The 23,325-nt window shown below is 40.8% G+C and overlaps 1 protein-coding gene across 1 annotated transcript in view; it reads left to right on the top strand.

Annotated features, from left to right (window-relative positions):
• The window catches only part of LOC117811799, a 59,664-nt gene that overhangs the window by 35,486 nt on the left and 853 nt on the right, over positions 1-23,325 (top strand). The window contains exons 2-7 of the mRNA XM_034682273.1: positions 8,435-8,485; positions 14,972-15,072; positions 15,336-15,462; positions 18,134-18,183; positions 21,726-21,831; positions 23,160-23,318. Of these exons, the coding sequence (XP_034538164.1) occupies positions 15,007-15,072; positions 15,336-15,462; positions 18,134-18,183; positions 21,726-21,831; positions 23,160-23,318 (508 nt within the window). The 5' untranslated portion in view covers positions 8,435-8,485; positions 14,972-15,006. The remainder of the gene's footprint in view (positions 1-8,434; positions 8,486-14,971; positions 15,073-15,335; positions 15,463-18,133; positions 18,184-21,725; positions 21,832-23,159; positions 23,319-23,325) is intronic.

Below are 23,325 nucleotides of genomic sequence, written 5' to 3'. Positions count from 1 at the left end.
TAAACAGCGACCCTGTTAACTGAAGACTCTCAGCCGGATGCATCCCTCATAAACGTCTTTAGAGGATCATTAAATATCTGATGAGGATATTGAATCTTAAAACTCCCTCTGTGTTTCAACAGCTGTGTAAACTCCACAAACACTGACACGTTCAGCTGAAGGTCTCCAGTTTACAGGGTCACTTTTAAAACCGGAACACCGGGAGGAGAGACGCATTCACGGTGGGCTGAGAGAAGACTACTGTTACAAGCTGCTAAATCAAGAGAATCACAGCTTCTTCTTTTGAAAAGTACACACACATACAAAAAAGATAGAACAAATAAAAACTAATGAAAGAAAGAGAAATCAAGTGAATCACAGATGGAAAAAACAATGACTGTGAATGTTTTTTGGAAAAAATTGAAAAAAAAAAAAATTGACAAAAAAAATTTGAAATAAAAATTGACAATAAAAATTGAAAAAAAATATTTAATTTTTTTTTTTGAAAAAAAAGAATATTTTTTTTTTTTTTGAAAAAATAAAAATTTGACAAAAAAAATTTGACAAAAAAAATTATTATTATTCTTTTTTTAAATTAAAAATTTACAAAAAAAAATTTGACCGGGAGCCTGTTGAAAAAATTAATTTTCCTCAAATTTGAAATTGTGCTCCAAAAGCAGAAAAACATGCAAAACAGTGAAAAGTTTGCTCCTGCCGTTAAGAACATGGAAAAAGCAATGAGTGAATCAACACGTGAGAGGAGATAAGCGCGAGTAGCAAAGACATTTCAACACGGCTTTAGATCACCCGGTGTTTTGGTTTAAACAGCGACCCTGTTAACTGGAGAACTCCACAAACACTGACACGTTCAGCCGAAGGTCTCCAGTTTACAGGGTCACTTTTAAAACCGGAACACCGGGAGGAGAGACGCATTCACGGTGGGCTGAGAGAAGACTACTGTTACAAGCTGCTAAATCAAGAGAATCACAGCTTCTTCTTTTGAAAAGTACACACACATACAAAAAAGATAGAACAAATAAAAACTAATGAAAGAAAGAGAAATCAAGAGAATCACAGATGAAAAAAACAATGACTGTGAATGTTTTTTGGAAAAAATGGAAAAAAAAAATTTGAAAAAAAAAACTTGAAAAAAAAAAACATGAAATAAAAATTGACAATAAAAATTGGAAAAAATTTTTTTTTTTTTTTTTGAAAAAAAAGACTTTTTTTTTTTTTTTTTGAAAAAATAAAAATTTGACAAAAAAAAATTGACAAAGACAAATCATTATTATTTTTTTTTTATATTAAAAATTGACAAAAAAAAATTTGACCCGGAGCCTGTCGAAAAAATTTATTTTCCTCAAATTCAGCTGAAGGTCTCCAGTTTACAGGGTCACTTTGAAAACCGGAACACCGGGAGGAGAGACGCATTCACGGTGGGCTGAGAGAAGACTACTGTTACAAGCTGCTAAATCAAGAGAATCACAGCTTCTTCTTTTAAAAAGTACACACACATACAAAAAAGATAGAACAAATAAAAACTAATGAAAGAAAGAGAAATCAAGAGAATCACATATGAAAAAAACAATGACTGTGAATGTTTTTTGGAAAAAATCGAAAAAAAAAATTGACAAAAAAAAATTGAAATAAAAATTGAAAAAAAATAATTAATTATTTTTTTTTGAAAAAAAGAAATTTTTTTTTTTTTTTTGAAAAAATAAAAATTTGACAAAAAAAATTTGACAAAGAAAAATTATTTATTTTTTTTTATTAAAAATTGACAAAAAAAAATTTGACCCGGAGCCTGTCGAAAAAAATAATTTTCCTCAAATTTTAAATTGTGCTCCAAAAGCAGAAAAACTTCCAAAACAGTGAAAATTTTGCGCCTGACGTTAAGAACATGGAAAAAGCAAAGAATGAATCAACACGTGAGAGGAGATAAGCGCGAGTAGCAAAGACATTTCAACACGGCTTTAGATCACCCGGTGTTTTGGTTTAAACAGCGACCCTGTTAACTGGAGAACTCCACAAACACTGACACGTTCAGCCGAAGGTCTCCAGTTTACAGGGTGACTTTTAAAACCGGAACACCGGGAGGAGAGACGCATTCACGGTGGGCCGAGAGAAGACTACTGTTACAAGCTGCTAAATCAAGAGAATCACAGCTTCTTCTTTTGAAAAGTACACACACATACAAAAAAGATAGAACAAATAAAAACTAATGAAAGAAAGAGAAATCAAGTGAATCACAGATGTGTGTGATGTTATTGTTAATCTACCAATCAGACGCGTTCAGCATTGGAGGCCCCGCCCCCCAAAAGCCCCAGGACCCTCTGAAAAGTACTGCCCCCCTAGCAGGGGCTTTTTAGAGGGGAGATTATCTACCCCTGAACTAAATTTAGACCCTGGGTCCACTGGTTGAAACGCATGTAGTTCCGGGGTAAAGTTCCTCCGGTCACAAACCGCCTAAAGTGTGAGGCGGTTGATTTATTGGCGGCTTGTATACACAGGAGCTCAGTTTCTAAAGGTGGAACCTGAACTCTTCTGGTGGGAAACAGAGGAAAGTAATGTTAAAGAAACAAACAGAGGGATCTTCCTTTCACTTCAAAGACAGGCAGCAGGGTGAGAGGTGGATCCCGGACGAGTAATTATTCCCATCACTCCTCTGTCACTTTATGGGCGTGAGAAAAAAGCAGGGATATCATCTTTTCATGCAGCACTCAATGTGGGTGGTGTGGCAAAATGGTTTTAAGCTGATGCTTGGATGACTTATCGTGTAGCCCGGGACAGGACCGGGCCTGCGGAGTGAAGGAAATGTCATCCGATGCCATGGGGGCTGAATGAGCCGAGCATCCGCCTGCCCATTTTCTCACCTGCTGCCATAAAAGCTGCAGATGACCCGCACAGAAACCCAACACGGACTCTGTAATAATATAATAACATGCCCCGACGCTCGCACAGTCATGCATGAACATGTGCGCTCACAGGATTCACAGGAGGGTGGATTTAATACAGTTAAAGGCAGAAACAGATTAAAGGAGCAGGCCGTAAATTCAAAGGTGATTAAATCTGTGAAGATGATTCATTCGAGAGGACTTATTAAGATAATAAAACTCTCTGATGTTACTGCAGATTCTCTGCAAGGAGCAAACCTTCATCAGGTGTTTTATGTTAAAGCAGTTGAAATGATTTAAAGTGTTTATTTTACGTCGTTTACTTCATCCTTCATCATTTTATTTATACAGCAGAGGAGGTGATGTGTGATCTGCAGTATACACCAGAGTGGCCAAATTTAAAATGTTAGAGTCTTTCCTTTGAGTTCTTCAACAGATGGGAGAGTTAAAGCCCCTGCTCTTGCTCAGTCACAGAGGAAACCCTGTTGTGTAGAGTGCACTCGCATTTTGCACCGTGTGTAGAGTGTCATCACAAAAGAGAGGAGGGTCACAAGATCAGGGAGGTGAAAGATGGAACAAACACTTACTATGAAAGTCAAAGAAGCGGCGCCGTTCGCCTCGCAGCAGTCGCAGGTTTGACTCCCAGCCTCGACCCTTTGCTGCATGTCTTCCCTCTTCTCTCTGTCCTCCACATCCTCTCTTCAGGTGTCCTATCAGATAAAGACAACAAGTTCAAAAGTTGATTCATTTATATAACATCCAAATCACACTAGAACACAGGCTGATCTTAAACTCAGAGGCAGAGAGGTCCAAAGTGTTGGAGCTCTGATCCGTCACAGCACCAGATCTGATTTCTATTCTACTCAATGTGTTAACTTCCACTGGATCCACTCCGTCTCTGATCCGGCAGGTCGGAGTCCTCCGGATTAGATACACAAAACTTCTATTTGTGAGTCTCAACTTAAGAGAAGAAACAGACGAGAGAGGAGACGTCTGAAACATGCTCACTTGCGCGTTAGCATCTTCACGCTACAGGCTAAAGCAATGTTCCCCATGCACAGACTGTTACTGGGCATGCTCAGGTATGTCTACCATCACCATAGAGCAACAAACTTAGTGTGTGATCTGCAGTCTCTCTGCATGAAGCTGACCCACTGGATGCAGCAAAGACGCTTCAAAATGCACCGCTCGCTTTGGCTGCTTCTTCTGTCGTCTTAAATTGAGGATGCTTTGAATGAAACTAGCTTTAAATGCACATTTTTGACAGAATGAGGAAGAAAAAGAAGCATCACCAGCCAGATCTGCATGGACAGGTATCACATCATGAGTAGAGAGGCATCAGTTTGCAATGCTTGATGAATGGGGGTGTAACAGACGGTCCTGTTACGGCCAAATTCCACCACATCCGTCACAGCTCCGGATCTGATAGGTTTCTATTCTAGTCAATGTGTTAACTTCCACTGGATCTGCTCCACGTTCCGGCTGTGTCTCTGATCCAGCAGGTCGGAGTCCTCCGAATCAGATACACAAGACTTCTATTTGTGAGTCTCAACTTAAGAGAAGAAATAGACGAGAGAGGAGACGTCTGAAACATGCTTACTTGCGCGTTAGCATCTTCACGCTACAGGCTAAAGCAATGTTCCCCATGCACAGACTATTACTGGGCATGCTCAGGTATGTCTAGCATCATCGCAGAGTAACAAACTTAGTGTGTGATCTGCAGTCTCTCTGCATGAAGCTGACCCACTGGATGCTGCAAAGACGTCTAAAAATGCAGCTCTCGCTTTGGCTGCTTCTTCTGTCGTCTTAAATTGAGGATTCTTTGAATGAAACAGATTTAAATGCATGTTTTTGACAGAATGAGGAAGAAAAAGTAGGACCACAAGCCAGAGCTGCATGGACAGGTATCCCAGCATGAGCAGAGAGGCATTTGTTTGAAATGCACGATGAATGGGGGTGTAACAGACGGTCCTGTTACGGCCAAATTCCACCAGATCCGTCTCTGGTCTGTCACAGCTCCGGATCTGATAGGTTTCTATTCTAGTCAATGTGTTAACTTCCACTGGATCCGCTCCGTTGCGTTCAGGCTCCGTCTCTGATCCGGCAGGTATGAGTCCTCCGGATCAGAGACACAAGACTTCTATTTGTTTCCGGATGCCGGAGCACGACGCATCAATCTCAACAGAGCAGATGGAGCGGGACAGGAAGTCAGGTTTCACCAAAACAAAATGAAAACATCCGGTTAATTTTCAGAATAAAACACTCTGTGTTATCGCCAGATCGTATTTCACTTAACTACAACAACAAACCAAAGTCATGATGAGCGGAGCCAGGCCTGGAGTCAACAGGTCAGAGGTTTTCAGAGGACCAGAAAGACAACATGGATGAGGAGAGGAGGAGGAGGAGAATCCTTGATTCAGTGATTACAGCGGGGAAAACCTCCGTCACATGACTCCAGATGACCGGCGGTCCAGATACGGATCTTGTGGAAGTCCGATGTTAGATGTTAGGAGATGTAGGACTGAGCAGGAGTGGAGTGATTGAACAGCTTCATGATCCAAGATCCAGTCGAACAGAAAAGACGAGGGAAGCACGGGGAAGAACGAACAAAACAAGGAAACTAACACCGACCAAAAGCAACATTCAGATCTTTATATCATGCTTTATTTCATTCTCAGTATTTCAAGTCTCTTTGTTTCTCCATTAAACATATGTTTGTTAAGATGTCTGCTTCTCAGTCTTATCAGAGCCCTTTGAAATCAGAGCTGTATCTAAAATGCTCCTGTTTAACATATCAAAGCCTGCTGATTAAGTCCTGCATTCATTTCAAGTGTTCACCTGACCCTGAGAGCACCAGGCGCTCTGTTTCCACTCCTCTCCTAAGCAACACGTTACAGATGCTGCAGCTTCTCTCCCCGTGCAGCGTTACATCTCAGAGGTGAGCACAGAGCTTTATCTGAGCGCTCTAAAGGATGCGTGTTGAGCGGGATAGATAGTGAAAGAACGATGGCGAGTGAATCAGGGAAACAGCGGCCTCACAGACGCCGGTGGATGCACGGCGCTCGTCTTCCTCGCAGGCTGCTCTGCTGCTCCTGTTTGCGAGGGGAGGCGGGGGATCCTCTGCAGGGGCAGGAAGAGGAGATTTACGGAGGCCCTCAGCTTCCACACTCGGATCAACGGGGATCAGGTGAGAAGGAGGTTATCCAGATTACGGTGGAGGATCTGGGGATAGTTAACGGCAGCTTCAGCCTGTTGGAGGAGGAGGAGGAGGACGACCCCGTGACCTTCAGGAGCATCATGGCCCGCTCTGCCAGCTCCGTGTCCGCCTGCTCCAGGGCTCTGAGGAAGAAGAAGAGAGTGAAGGCTCTGTCGTCGCTCCCGATACAGCCTCAAGGAGAACAAGCTACCAGCGGAGAGGAGGAGGAGGAAGACGATGATGAAGAAGAAGAAGAAGAGGACGATCAGCTCCAGTTTGAGAGCGGCGCTGAAAGCACGCCGGCCTCTGGAAGCTTCCTAACACGACCCGTCATCCATCTGATCCCGCCCTCTCCCTCCGACATCGCCGACGATGATCAGTTCTTTGACGTGTACTCGGAGGAGAGCGTGGCGCACACGTCCGGCAGTGATGGAAGCGTCGCTGCAGGTGGAGACAAGACGGAGAGATCTGAAGAAGAGGAGCTCACGTCGGCTGAGAAGACGATCAGCGATGAGAGCGAAGCTGAGACTAAAGATGATCTAAGTGATCGGAGAGGAGAGGAGAGAGAGACTGAGACGGACAAAGACGGGGAGGAAGAGGATGCAAAGTCCAGGTTCTCATGTAGCGCCTTCAAGGTGGTCGCTCTGCCTCAGAGAAGTGAGTCTGACAGAGAGATGATCACAAAGATCAACATCTTAAAGGGACAGTCAGGGTTATCTAGAGCGTGGTTGTATGAGGTACTTTTGATATTTTGTTTAGAACCCAAAGGAGATGTCGCTCAGCTCTGCCTCTTACCGGCATGAAGACTTGGTTATCAGTCGCTTCAGACAGGATCAATTTGATTCAAACTAAATGCTGCTAAGCTACATGCTACATCCACAATGTCTGTGCATCATCTCTCCTCCTCTGTTTGATTGTTGGATGTTTTAAAGGACTTATTGACAAGTTACATTGCAAATATTAATATTAAAAATAAATGTAATATTAAAGTTAATAATAACAAAAATAACAAAAATAATATTAATTCCATAATTATGATAATAATGAGATTGATAATATTAATAATAAGAATAATTACAATAATAATAATAAATACAATAATAAAAATCATAATAAAAATAATATTAATACAATAATGATGATAATAATAGTTATAATAAAATAATAATAATACTATTTATATTAATACAATGATGTTGATATTAATAACAGAATAATAATCATAATTACAATAATACAAATAACAACAATAATGATAATATTAAAATAAGTCAAATAATAATAATGATGATTATAATAATAATTATTATTATTTTTAAATTGTAATCATAATTAATAGTAGTAATAATTTTATTTAAAGAGCACTTTTCAAAAAAGGTTAAAAAAATGCTTTACATGGGGAGCAAAATTAAACAAGGAGATCATAAAGTCACAAAAGGAAAAAATCAAGAAATAAAATAGATTTTAAAAGACGTAAAACTCCTTTTAATTAACTATAAAATGAATACAATAAAGTTCAGGTAAAATCAGGAAAGGCTATGCAATAAAAGTATATTTTAAGAAGGGAGTCAAAAGAGATCTCTGACTCAGCTGACCTCTCACTGCAAACGTTCAGTCCCTTCAATCTTACAAAGCTTTATCCTGATCCACTCGTTCATGGTCAGAGAATGACCGCACCAATCAGCCAGTTAGCTAAGTTCAGTCAGACAACTCACGTTTAAATTGTTTATTGTAGCAGCAAAAACATATTCATGTTTGGCGCCCAGGCTCCGGCCTCATCACTCCCTGCAGATAAGTTTACATGCAGACTTTGAGGAGTGATGAGCAAAACATACTAAACACCCCCGGGAGCCTGCAGGTGGAAGCTGGGGAGGCGGCGGGGAAGAAGAAATATCAGCAATGGCATGCAGCAGCAGAGTCGTTGACAGGCAGAGGGAGAGATGGGAGATTTTTCCCCAGTTTAAATAGACCGCCAATTTGAGAGGCAGAGGGCGGGATTGGATGATGGATAAGAGAGTGGGACATGTGACGTGTATGGCATTGCAGCTCGAGTTGTCTGCCTGAACTAGCTCGCAGGCGTCGCTCCATTTGTGGCGTGAGCAAGATGCGACTGCAAGCCTGCAAACAACGAAAGGTGAAGAGGTTAGGAAAATCAGGCTCAAAGTTAGCTTGATTATCTTGTAGCATGCACCCTGTAGAAGCGACCCATTTCAGGTGTCATAACTAACACCTTTGCTTCCTCCAGATACAGCAGCATAAAGGCCTGTCCCTTTACTAAACAAGCAGAAGACCAAAAGCACATTTTGCACATATAACCAGATGTTCTTCATCATAATGCTCCTCTGTGTTTCTGTTTCTGTCACAGGGAGCTACAACACCGGGATAAACCTTTTGTCCTTTACAGAGCACAGCTTGGGTGAGTTCCCCCGACCTAAAGCTGTAAAGTGTTTGTGTTTCCACCTTTCTGTTTCCATTTATCAAACCCCAGGTGAGAGGGAAAGAGCGCCAGATGAACGCACACTCCATCCAGCTGTTGAGCTCATGTGTTGCATCTGCAGTTTGATCTCAGTTCCCCATTCAGAAGAAATTGCAGTCATTATGTGACATGGCTACAGTACCTAGAACGCCTCCTCTGGGAGCTGCAGAAGTTCCCCTTTGTTGCGATCCCTTTTTAGCCTTTGTGTGTGTATTCCCAGTGCGTGGCTGGGCAGGCGGTTCCCAGGTTTTGGGTTCCTGTGACTCAGCATGCTCTCCTCCCTCGCTCGTCTCTCAAAGAGCTTCATTTCTTTTCAAACTACGAGAGGACAATGCTACTGGAAACGATAAGCATCGCCTCTGCCTATCCATTACAGAAATGTGCTGAAAAGTTCTGAATCTAAAGCTGTGCTTGGTCATTAATCCCGTGTGTGTGTCGGTGTGTGAATGGTTGTCAAAGTGTGTCATGCACCAGATCTTGATTGCTCAGTATGTGTGTGCATGCTAAGTCTGTGAAAACAGCAGAAATAATCTCAGGAGTTTAAAAAAGGAGATGCTGCTCTGTGGATTTCCTTTAACAAACATCTCCACTCAACTTTATTTATTCATGAAGAACCTTTCATCCAGACGAGCATGCAGCTGAAAGTGCTTCACAGAAGAACAGAGAGACAGAAAACAACAGGGATGGGTAAAATAATAAAAAAATATAATCATAAATAACACTAAAAAATTGAATAAATAAATCATTACAGTAAAATAAATAAATAAAATAAGTAAAATTAAATTAAAAATAAGTGTAAGTTAAAAAGATCAGATATATACAGGAAATAAATATAATATAATATAATATAATAAGTTAATTAAAAAAATTATGTATTACTTAATGTAAATTAAATATAAAACTTGTTTTCTGCATTTAACAAAATGTAACTTTTGTTAAGGCTTCACTTGAGAGACCTACAGGGTTTCCCAGAGGCTGAGCAGGGACTCTGCTTGCACTCACATGCTTTATTATACTCTGCAAACATTAGCTTGCATTTTCCATAATGGTCGTAAAATAAGCCGACCCTGATTGTAAGAAAATCATACTTTTCAGAATCAGAATCAGAATCAGCTTTATTGGCCAGGTATGCTTGAACACACAAGGAATTTGACTTTGGTAAACATTCAACTTTTATTTTTTTGGACTTACTTTTTGAAGATAGTGAAGATATATAAATATTTATATATTTTTTTTACAAATAAAACACATTTAATTGGAAAAAATACAAACTGATTGTTGTTTTGGACAAATTTAAAATATATTTGATATTATTTTAAATTGAAATAAAATTGAAATGTAATCACATGTGTGACTAAAGCGCCTGTGTTATTGATGTTTGCCATTAAAATCATAAAAATGAGAAATAACCCGTTTATTATTCAATTTATCACCAATGTTCATCCATCTCAGTTAAATACAACTATGTGCATCCTTTATGATCTCCAAGACTTCAAGCCCCTTTGAAGACCCCAGTAAGATTTTCTGACTGTTAGCATCAAGCGTGCCGGATACAGCCCTGGTGGTGAGGCTTTCAGCAGTGTGACTGCCCCCTGGTGGCTGGCTGCAGTATAGGTCAAAAAATCCGTCTCCTCCATTAATTTGAATGGGGGAGCAGTCAAACTTTAAAAAATAAATACACGTCGTACGAATGTTTCTCCCATCCGTATGCTGTGGTGATATGTAGTTAGTATTTGACTATTTTGTGTCCAAGGCCTCTTTTTTCTGAAAAGTTTCTTTTTCGTTAGTTATTAGAGTTTAAAAAACGGGGTTTTACTTCCTGTTTCTTGTGATGTCACGCTGTAGGGCGGAGCTTATTACAAAGGCTTCACAGGCTCTGGCTGCACAATGGCTGCGCCCAGGAGAGGGATTTTTTGGCTTCAGAACCGTACAACGGGAAGAGGCGGAGCAACGCTGTCCATTTTTATTTACAGTCTATGGTTAGCATCTTTAAGACGGTCTTTTTGGACTCGCTATCACCCTCTGAGACTCCATATGTCCGCTCATTAACAGCTGTTTAAAGTCTCTGCTGCATTCATAAACATCATCTTACAACCAGCGTCATAACTCCGCCTACTTTTGGGTCTCTTTTTTCTGGACGATCGCTGTGTCTCTCCATCTTTCATCCCCCTGCTGCCGTGGTTGTGAGTGACAGCTGCAGTCACGAGGGGTACACCAGCTTCACATAGCGCCATCTACTGTTGTGACCAAATATTTTATTTATTCAATTTATTTGTAAAAGGGACCATGTACAATATTTAACATAAATGTCACCATCTGATGCATTGTACCAGAGTTAGCTTAAAGCTAATTTACATCTGCAGTCCCTTGGCAGGTCACAATTAAAACATCACATTGTAAAAACACTTGCTTGCACACACACAAGCGCACGCGCACACGCGCACGCGCACACACACACACACGCACACACACACACACACACACACACACACACACACACACACAATCAAACAAACAAACAAACATAGGCATTGCATTTTGAATAAAGGTTTATTTTACTGTTTTTTACAATTTCTTTTTGCAGCATTTTCCCAATTCATGTTTTGAGTCTTTCCTGGTGAATGCATGATTTATTTTACCAGACCGAAGTATTTGCAGACCGTGGATGTGATGTGGTTGTCACTAATAACACGTCACGGCTCAGAGGACTCTCTCATGTTCGGACTTGCCCTTAATAAGCCGGTCCGGTCTGATGTCCGTCCATCCTTTTCTGGTGATTTCACCCTGTAAGGAAACATCGGGCTGTTTCCTGTCGCCCTTTGTTTTGATTGGCCGTTACCCGGTCGTGGTCGGCTGTGTGAAGTTTGAAAATGGTTGTGGTATGGTGGGTGTACTGGAGGATCCAGTTTTTTTCTCCTCTCTCCCATGCATGGTGAAAAGAAATCACAGAGCGAGACTGGAAGCGATTTTCTCAGAATTTCAAAGACACACTGTTGTGTCTGAGGTCGGCTGGAGGAGGGGGCTCCCACACGTCTTCACATTTAACCAACACTCATCACATTTCTCTCTGTGCTTGTGGAGGAAAGACGGTTGTGAGTTTGGGTAGCTTCAGGCTGTAGACTTTATGATCCCCTGACTCACAGAGCAGCCAGGTGATGAAGAGAGTGCCAGCTCGCAGCCCCCCCCTCCTCCTTGTACTCTACTGTCTCTGCAGGACCCAGACAAGATTCCTCTGCTGACACACATAAACCAATTACACCGTCTTATCTGATTCTGCCTCCATCTAAACCTCCATCCATGTCAAACCGGCCTTCCAGAAACAGGCCCCTACAATGGAAAACATGTGTTTATTAGGAGGACTTCTTGTTGGCTGAAACGACTTCTGTTTTCTCTTTAATAATCTATGAAGGTATAAAAGTTGAAGCTCAAACATTCAAGCATCCATCACTTTCACATCACAGAGCCGTTGCCGCCTGAGAACGCAGGGCCTCGCCTGATGCCACATTCTCAGCCTCATTCGTCTTGCTTGTTATGATAGCAGGAAAAAAAAAACGATATCTGCTCGTTGACCAAGTGACATTTGGAAAATGTAAGAATATGAGCTTTCTGTGGGAAAGCACTCGGGTTGTCAGAGAAGTATGTCAAGCACCAGACAGACTTTAGTGTGTCTAAAAGGTTTCCAAGCAACCTCATCGAGCTGCATCTAGTATCAGCAATAAACTGCAAATAGACCTGGTGACCTGCGCGCCAGAGAGAGACTCAGAATACAGAACACAGAGCCTTAAAAGGGTAAAAACAAAACGCCTCATTCACACACCACTCGCACAGATTTCAGGATTCTGAAATTCACCAACACATTAGTTTGAGTTCAGATATGCTCGTGCAAAAACATTTCTTATTGTGTTTACTTAATTTTGCATCTTTTTGTGACAGTGTTTATTTCACTTCACCTTTTTAACTGCTTTTTATTTTCTATTAATTTATTCTTATTATTTATTTCACTAATTAATTTGATTTGATCATTGATTGTTTCATTATTTCCTTTTTCATTTATTATTTAAATTGTATTTATTTATTTTTATTGATTTATTGATTTATTTAACTAATAGATCTGATTTTATTTATTTGATTGATTCATTGATTGTTTTATTATTTCCTTTTTCATTTATTATTTTAATGTTTTTAATTTATTCTTTTCTATTTTCTCTGATGTGATGTCGTCTTCTTCTTAAAACCATTTTATTTTCCTTCAAAGGTTTATTTATTTATTTTTATTGTATTTATTTATTTTTATTTAACTAATAAATTCGATTTTATTTATTTGACCATTGATTGTTTTATTATTTCCTTTTTATTTATCATTATTTTATCTATCTTTTTCTAAACTCTGTCCTTTAATGGTTTTATTTATGATTTGCTCAATTTTATTTTCTATTTTATGTATTTATTTATTATTTAAACAATTATTTATATTTTTAATTTAACTTTTTTTCTGATATTTGATATTTATCTAACTTTTTCAATTTTTTCTGTCTTCTTCTTAATGCCTTTTTATTGTTCTTTTAATGCTTTTATTCTATTTTATTTTTTATTTATTTTTTATTTTTAAAACCTTTGTAACAATGATTTATTGGTCTACTGTTTCATCTCTTTATTCTGTTTAATTTGCATTTATTCTTTTTAACCTGCCATTTTTTTTTGCCAAAGCACTTTGTGAACATTTGTTTTTAAAGGTGCCACATAGATAAATGTTATTATTAATGTTATATGACCTGTATATATTTTAAAGATGATTTTTATGCTTTTATTTAGATAAGGACAGTGAATAGAGCAGGAAACCGGGAGATGAAGTTGTGAATGATGGGTGATAAAGAGCTGCAGGTTGGATTGAAACCTCACTCCACTTCCAGCAGCTCCACCTTCCTTCAAAACTACCAACATTTTTCTCCCGTTTGGCGTCCAGTGTGTGATTCAGACATTCCTGCCTTCTCCTTCCTTTGATTTTGTGGATTTCTGTGTGTGCTTTCATGTGCACTGTAGAGGCGTTTACCTGCTCACCAGGAGCAAGCATAGACATATAATACATGGGAAATAGCCTCAGTGACGTCATCCATCGGCAGTTGCAGTATTGGAAATGCTGACTCGACCTAACTTGCAGTCGACCCAGAGAGAGGCAGAGAGGCAGAGTTGAGGCCTTTCGCCTCCTGGCTGACAGCTACAGTGTGCCAGCCTGTCCAAGTCTGCCACGCCTTTAATCATGTACAATTATGCAAAACATTTGGCCGTAATATCTTTAAAGAAATTAGTCATAAAAACACATTTACCCTGTACTGTGTGTAAGAAATGTTAAATTAGCTATGCCGACTAAAACTGTGTTTGTACCAAGCTGCAAACATGTCAAACAAATCTCTTCTGTGGTTCAGTCCAGCTTCTTCCAGCTGAGACTCATAGCGAAGGGGAAGGCATATCTCCCTCCTAAGGATCTAGAGAGAGTGGTCCATGCCTTTATTACGGCTAGGCTTGATTATTGTAATTCTTTGTATGTCGGCTTAGACATGGCGTCTATTCAGCGCCTGCAGCTTGTACAGAATGCGGCAGCTCGCCTCCTGACTGGCAGGAAAAAGAGGGAGCACATCACACCTGTGCTGCGTGCTCTCCACTGGCTCCCAGTCCGTCACAGGATTGATTTTAAAGTTGCACTTTTAACATACAAGGCCCTAAATGGATTGGCACCATCCTACTTGGCTGATCTTCTCCATGCTCACAACCCAACCCGAGCACTGACGTCAACAAACCAGCTGCTCCTGGATGTGCCTAAAAGTCGCCTTAAAACCCGGGGAGACCGAGCCTTTGCAGCAGCGGCCCCCAAGCTCTGGAATGGCTTGCCACTCCAATTAAGATCGGCCCCCACTGTTGAATGTTTTAAATCTTTGTTGAAGACCCATCTCTTCTCTTTGGCCTTCTCCTCGTGAAGAGGACATTAATATCCTGTTATGTTGTTGTTTATTGTTGTCTTCATGTAATTTTTACTTTTTACCTTGTAAAGCACTTTGGCCAACACTGGTTGTTTTTAAATGTGCTATATAAATAAAGTTGACTTGACTTGACTTGACTTATGACTGCTGTGAAGTTAGACATTTTAACATGGGTGTTAATGGGCTGTCCTTGGTTTTTGGAGCCAGCCCCAAGTGGACACTCGAGGAACTGCAACAAGCACTTCAGTATGTGCTCCAATTTTTGAACACTGGAGGTTGCTGCTTGGGAGAAACTGGCACCAGCTCCAAACTTATAAGGATTTTGCATTCTTCAATTAAAGAACACAGTGGTGGAAATAATTTAGCAGTGGTTGTGAATCTGTTTGAGCTTTCTTAAATCTCCTGTGCAGCCTTGTGTATTTATCTAAACTCTGATTTCATTCCTTTGCAGACGACCTGAGCGACGGAGATGCGAGCTGTGCAGACATGCTGAAAGCAGATCTTTGTCTCCTTCCAAACACCGCCAACATGGACACATTCACTCACCAGCGGGTATGACGACCATGCATTGAACATGCTTACCCTACAGAGTGTTCTCATGACCTCTTCATACTGTAAATCACATGCTCTCTGTAAGGCCCACACACGCAGCTGTAACGTGTTTAAAGGTGTCCGTATAGAGTCACTACACATTCCTGGAAGACGTGACGTTATCTGATTTAGACCGTGACCGTTATTTAACATCTCATGAGGCTGAGAATACCGGCTGACTGGGAATTGATTCGATTGGTCTGGATTCTCAAACTGTCAAACAGAGGCTGATAACTCGCTCCTGCAGTCTGGAGGACAAACTGACGAGGAGCGCCACTTTCCACGCTTTGACCCAAACTAACAACCGCAAGGAGGAGGACGGCTTGCAACGTGAACGACGCATAACCGTTGGTGAGTCTAATATTAAGAGGTTACTTCTGTGTTCTGACTGCTTTTGCTCTCCATACAGACTGCATGTTTATTAATATAAAGCACGCTCTGGCAACAAGGCAATTCAAAGTGCTTTACACAAGACTTTAAATGAATCAAGTCATAGATCAGAGCTACCAAAACACACCAAATCCTTCACAGCCAGACCCTTACCTCTGCAGACCTGAAGCACCTCCACAGTCAGGTCCAGGAGTTATGTAACTTGTTGTAGTGATTACAATGGTAGTCAGCTATTCTTAAAAATAAGTCTTTATGTACCAAACTTACATTTGTTCATTTTTCACAGTTTCAGTTACTTCAGACTTTAATCAAATAACTGAATGTGACACTAGAATTATTTATTTTTCATTTTAAAGGTGACATATCACGCTTTTTTCATCAACATATATTGGTCTAAGAGGTCCCCAAAACATGTCTTTAAAGTTTATGCTCAAAAAAACACTTTGAAATCAGATTTTGGTCTGCCTGAAAAACCCTCTTCTTCAGTCCTCCTCAGAACACTCTGTTTTCTCTCTGACCACGCCCCCTCAGGAAGTGGATGTGCCTCGGCTCTCCAGCACGTTGATCTAATGTTTACATGTTGGCTGAATATACACGGCTGCTCAGAGATCACGTTACTTCAACCCTCTGAATCTGATCCTGACGGAGAGGCGCCTGCAGCAGGACCTTTCTGTAGCTACAGCTACAGCTATGAACATATAGCTATGTGGCTATGCTAATTAGCGCTAGCACTTATCCATGACAAATAAAAATCATCCACTAGATCTTCAAATCTGCAGACGTGGGGAGTAAAACCGACCTTTGTGTTTATTAAGACAGCCTACAACTAGCATGCCTCCCTCCTAAGCTCCTTGTTAGCACACATGTGTGCAGGGAATGAAAAACGGAGGAGGGATTCAGTATTATTTTATACAGTCTATGGGCTGAACAAGCTCCGAGCTCTGACTCCGTGACAGACCGGATATTGTTGTTACGTAACAAAAACATGGAAGTCTGAAACGGCTCGTTTCACACACATTTACAGAAAGGTGGAGAAATCAGAACAGGGGCAGAATGGATTTTTTTCATTCTCGGGGGGTTTGTAGACAGGGACACATATTTCAGGTAAAGAACCATTAAAAAGTCAATTTTGCATGATATGTCACCTTTAAAAAGTTACACAAATGTTAGCAGCAGCTGTGTATGGTTAGTAGAGGACGAGCCTTTAGTTCTATACATATTGAGCTTGGTTGAACAGTTCTGTTAAGAGGTTTTTTCCAGATCAGGTTAGTTATTTTCTAAAAAGGTTTAAAGTTTGTAATAAAGATGGATACTTTTACTGTTGTTCGAAAATTTTAACTGAAAGGTTTTCACATTTAAGCTTCACAAAAAGACTTTGCTATGCTTCGTGAATGAATCTTGTTTAATCAGAACTTTGTTTACCGAGTGGATAAGCCTTGTAACAGTTTTCCTGTCAGTCGTAGATTCATCATTCCATCATTTTATGCAACATACTCAAATATTAAAAAGGTATATTTCAGCTGAAATTTAAGAAGAGAGCCTTAAGTTCCAGATAGAGTTCATTTTCCATTCTTACTTTATAAATCAGAAGCAATTATAAATAGGATATGATATTCCATCCATCCATCCATTATCTTGACCGTTTATCCCGTCAGGGGTCACGGGGGGCTGGAGCCTATCCCAGCTGGCTTCGGGTGAAAGGCAGGGTACACCCTGGACAGGTCGCCAACCTATCACAGGGCTAACACAGAGAGTCAGACAACCATTCACGCACACACTCACACCTACGGGTAATTTAGAGTGATCAATCAACCTGGTGAGCAGATGGGATATGATATTGAGTCATGTAAATAAATGACTTAAACATGAAACAGGAAGTGAACACCTGATTTTATTTTGAAATATCTTGCATACTTTTTAGGGGATTAGAGTCAACAATATACTGAAATGTTAAACCGGAAGTTCAATCAATCAATCAATCAATCAATCTTTATTCATATAGCGCCAAATCCCAACTACTGTTCTCCTCAGACTCTTTCCAAACAGAGCAGGTCTAGACCGTACTCTGTGTTCTATTATTAATAAAGACCCAACATTAAGACCGGATCAGATCCAGTCCCATCTCACAGACAGGACTCAGTCTGATCTCATCTTAATCCACCATGAGCAGAGCACTTTGCAGCATTTAGCAAGTTACAGTGGCAAGGACAAACTTCCTTTAACAGGCAGAAACCTCCAGCAGGACCAGACTCATGTTAGACACACATCTGCTGAGACCGTGTTGGAGAGAGGGATAGAGGGAGGTGAAGAGAGAGAGAGAGGTTCAACATGATTTTACTTTGAAACTCTTTCCATGTGTTTCCGGCCTTGAGGTCTGCAGCTAGACTGTCTTGAATCCTGCTGATACCTGATTGGTCAACACTGATCAGACCACAGGCGCACATTTTCAAACATCTTAGAAAAATAACACTTCCATGTTAAAATCCACGATTGAAGACAAAAGAGTAATAAATCTTTGTGATGCTGTGTGCTATCATGTGTAAGTATTCAGGGGAGAGAAGATGGATTGTGATTCATTTTCCCCCCTCGGCCTCAGATACTACTAAGTGCTCTTTTTATGCTCTTCCTGCAGCATCATATATGCCTCAGTCTACGGATCAGAATGGAAACTTCCCCGAGAAGGTACTGTAAACCATCAAAGCAGGGCCTTCAGGGTGGCATCAGCACGCAGCCCAGAGCTGCTGCAATTACAGAATATGCTCTGTTTATATTTCCCAGATCACTTGATCTGTCAAAGCAATGACTCTGCATATAGTCCCTGGATTTTACTCTATGTGTCCAGGATTTGCCAAGCGAGATTTCTCCTATCCTTAGCGATCCGTGTGTGAGCTGAAACACAAAACGGAACAGTTTTTTCACCGGTAAATTGCTCACGTCCTGCATCTATTATCTCTATTATTGTTATTTATCTCTGGTAATCTTTGCAACATGTATCTGGAGCAGCCACGCCTCACACTAGAGCCCCACACTGGGACCTCAGATTCGCCTCCACGGCTGAAACTCTGGATTATTTATCAGGTTTTGGAATATTATGATCCATCAGGGTTTATTCTTTAAGCCTTGCTGTCTTAAAACACGACAGTGATATCCCCTCACATCAGTTCTTCTAATCACTCCACTGTCAGGTTGTAAAGCCTCCACTGAGAGCAGGAAACTCAGTGCTTCTCTTCCCATGAACACCATACACAGAGTCTGTGACTAATGCAAGGATCACACTGAACCTGTGTTTAAGTTCTCAGCTAAGCAAACATCTCTTTGTCCTTCTTAAACATTTGTTTACAGTTAAACACAGAGATGAATTTATCAGCTGCGAGATGATGAAACATGGAGTCATACGTGCTTTTAATGAATCAGGGACACAGACTGTGATTAAGTGTCGAGGACTTAAGCCATGTTTTGTCTTGAAGCTTCGCCTCTTATTAAAAATGAGTTCGTACACGCAGTGTGATTCATTACTGTGCGTCACATTCAGCTGACTCTGCAGTTCCCAGCATCGTTTGTCTTCATGGATTCAGAAAGTAATTTAACTCTTTAAATGTGTCTGTAAATAACAGATTTAAAATCTATGTTAGGAGAGAATGTTCTACGTGTGAGGAGGTATACGAACATATGAACATCTGAATTTATGTTTAGATTTGTTTTAGAGTCAGGGTTTATTAAGTCTGAAGTTATTTCTCCAGTTTGGGATCATCCATGATGGAATTATCAATTATCAACTCATGAATCCATGAGTCCATCTATCGTCTACCCATCAAAAATCCAGTCATCAAATCATTGATCTATTCATCCAACCAACAATCCAACCATCCGTAAATACCTCCACTCATCCCTCTATCCATGAACTCATCCGTTCATGAAAAGATGAATCCATGAAACAATCTTTACAATCATCAAGTCATCCACTCAGGAATCTATTCATCTATCCACTGATTAATCCACCCTTAAGTTCATCCATCCATCCAACAATGAATCTATCCATCAGAGATTATCCATCCATCCGTCCGTCCGTCCGTCCTTCCGTCCATCCATCCATCCATCCATCCATCCATCCGTCTATCCATCCTTCATCTTCCCATCACAAATCCATCCCTCTACTGGGGAATTCATCCATCCATTCCCCTTATTAATCCATCCATCTATTTAGTGAATCCATCCATCTATCCATGAATCCTTCCATCCTTCCTTCCTTCCATCCATAAATTCATCCCTGCATCACTTCATCCATCCATCCATGTATCCATGAACCCATCCATCTGTGTATCCATCCTTCATCTTCCCATCAGAAATCCATACCTCTACCGGGAAATTCATCCATCCATCCACTTATTAATCCATCCATCTATCCATGAATCCATCATCTACCCATCAAAACTCATCCATGGATCAATCCATCCATCCATCCAATTATCCACTCATCAGTACTCAATTATCCATAAGTCCACTCGTAAATTCATCCTTTCATCCCAACACACTTCCATAAATTTGTACACCCACTCATTAATCCATCAATCCATTCACCCATTCATTCATCCATCCATCAATTCACCTTTCCATCCATCCATCCATCCATCCATCCATCCATCCATCCATCCATCCATCCATCCATCCATCCATCCATCCATCCATCCTTCATCTTCCCATCACAAATCCATCCCTCTACTGGGGAATTCATCCATCCATTCCCCTTATTAATCCATCCATCTATTTAGTGAATCCATCCATCTATCCATGAATCCTTCCATCATTCCTTCCTTCCATCCATAAATTCATCCCTGCATCACTTCATCCATCCATCCATCCATGTATCCATGAACCCATCCACCCATCCATCTGTGTATCCATCCTTCATCTTCCCATCAGAAATCCATCCCTCTACCGGGAAATTCATCCATCCATCCACTTATTAATCCATTCATCAATCCATGAATCCATCATCTACCCATCAAAACTCATCCATGGATCAATCCATCCATCCATCCAATTATCAAGTCATATATCTAAGCATCCAACTCTTGTATCCATCCATCCATCCATCCATTCATCAGTACTCAATAATCCATCAGTCCACTCGTAAATTCATCCTTTCATCTCAACACACTTCCATAAATTTGTACACCCACTCATTAATCCATTCACCCATTCATTCATCCATCCATCAATTCACCTTTCAATCCATCCATCCATCCATCCATCCATCCATCCATCCATCCATCCATCCATCCATCCATCCATCCATCCATCCATCCATCCTTCATCTTCCCATCACAAATCCATCCCTCTACTGGGGAATTCATCCATCCATTCCCCTTATTAATCCATCCATCTATTTAGTGAATCCATCCATCTATCCATGAATCCTTCCATCCTTCCTCCCATCCATCCATAAATTCATCCCTGCATCACTTCATCCATCTATCCATGAACCCATCCACCCATCCATCTGTGTATCCATCCTTCATCTTCCCATCAAAAATCCATACCTCTACTGGGAAATTCATCCATCCATCCACTTATTAATCCATCCATCAATCAATCCATCCATCCATCCAATTATCAAGTCATATATCTAAGCATCCAACTCTTGCATCCATCCATCCATCCATTCATCCACTCATCAGTACTCAATTATCCATCAGTCCACTCGTAAATTCATCCTTTCATCCCAACACACTTCCATAAATTCGTACACCCACTCATTGATCCATCAATCCATTCACCCATTCATTCATCCGTCCATCAATTCACCTTTCAATCCATCCATCCATCCATTCATATTCATCCAACCAACCAACCCTTCTTTCCATCTATCCACTGATAAATCCATCCATCCATCCCTCTGTTTATCCATCCTTCATCTTCCCATCAAAAATCTATCCCTCTACTGGGAAATCCATCCATCCATCCATCCATCCATCCATCCATCCATCCATCCATCCATCCATCCATCCATCCATCCATCCATCCATCCATCCAGTGTTTTAATAACATTGTTCTCCCCAGATGTGTGTTGTGGCTGGAGCAGAGTCCCTCTTTGATATCAGTGTAATTAAATCAATAGATCATCATCGTAGCAGCACTCTGGTTATTGATCTGTTAGTCGTGTTGATCAGTTTGTTTTCAGTATCAGAGCAGCTATAATAACTGTAACCTCTGTCTCCACACAGGAAACCAACAAGAGAGAATCCAAACGACTCCGTGAGATGAACCCAGAGGAAGTCTGTCAGTGGTTCACGAGCATCGGGCTGCAGAAATGTCTCCCTTTCATCAAAGGTGAAACACTTTCTTCTTCTCCTGTCTCGGCTCGGCGGGTACATAACGACGGCAGATGTTGCAGATCTGATTAATCCTTACAGAAGATCAAATCAAAACAGTGCTGTGATACAGATCAATAAACTTTAATCGTCAGAGGAAATAAGTTTATTAAGTTTTACGATGTGATTTATCCTCACCACAGATCAGATCTCAACAGTGAGGGGCCTGAAGTAAGTTCTCAGTTTCAGGACTTCATGGCTGCATGAATCACATGTTGATATCTTTTAAGATTCTGCTCCTGTCATGGATTTGAGCTCATCTTCTTTGCACATGGGTCTCAAATATGTGCAGCACGATGAGCCTGAATCAGGGGACTTCCTTCAATATGATATTATCTCATTACATCTTTGTTTTAGATATAGAAGGTCATTTGCAGTGAATTTCAAATCCAGAAATTACAGAAATGCAAAAGGAACCAGGGAGGTTAATCGCTCCCTGAAAAGTTCCTGCTCTGGGGGTCAGTACTTTCCAGGAACTGGGGGTGGGGCCTGCAATTGGTCGAGTACCCTCAGTGTTTTTATTTCCCCCTCCGTCCACAATAACACCACACACACCTGTGATTCTCTTGGTTTAATACCTCCTGAACATCAGTCTTCTCTGAGCCTGACAGTGTGACTGCGTCTCTGTCAGCTCCCGGTGTTCCAGTCTGAAGAGTGACCCTGTAAACTGGAGACCTTCAGCTGAACGTGTCAGTGTTTGTGGAGTTTACAACAGCTGTTGAAACACAGAAGGAGTCCTCGGGAATGCATCCTAGTTTAGTTTTTATTCTCCAAATATCCTCATCAGATATTTAATGATCGTCTAAAGACGTTTGTGAGGAATGCATCCGGCTGGGAGTCTCCAGTTAACAGGGTCGCTCTTTAAACTGGAACACCGGTCCATCTCTGACATGGCTTTTAAGCTGAGTGAAACACTTTTAGACCAAGTGGACCACAGGAAACATTTAGTTCCTGGATCTAAAGGTTCCTGGATTTTTCTGGTTGGTTTTAAATTTTCTCCAATAAGGCTGTCACCGTTCAAACTTCATAATCTGTAACGTCTCAAGTTCCTCCTGCGGTGAGAGCAATTATGAGGCCGTCCAGATTCATTATTTGATATGATTTGCTTCACTTTGCGGTCATTTTGATATAATTAAATCACGCTCTCACATCATGATATTTTCCTTTTCAGCCGTGCACAGATGGCCTTGTCTCGCCCTCTTTATCAGATCTCTTGTTAATCTTTGTTGTGGATTACATTTCCTTGTCTGTGGGATTTACTGAAGCGATCATATCTCTCTCTTTCAGAAGCCAAACTGTGCGGAGCAGACGTTGCGTCAGTGGATTTGGACACTCTGGACGTCCTCCACATCAACACGCTGCAGGAGAGAGAGCTGCTGCTGTCGGCCATTTACAACGAGCTGCACCCTCCTAACACCGTCAGCCAGAGACTGGACTCTCTGCTGGGTAACAT

Source organism: Notolabrus celidotus, chromosome 4 (genome assembly GCF_009762535.1).
Source record: "Notolabrus celidotus isolate fNotCel1 chromosome 4, fNotCel1.pri, whole genome shotgun sequence".
NCBI classification, from domain to species: domain Eukaryota; kingdom Metazoa; phylum Chordata; class Actinopteri; order Labriformes; family Labridae; genus Notolabrus; species Notolabrus celidotus.
Note: the sequence above shows the minus strand (reverse complement) of the source record. Positions and strands in the feature narration are given on the sequence as shown.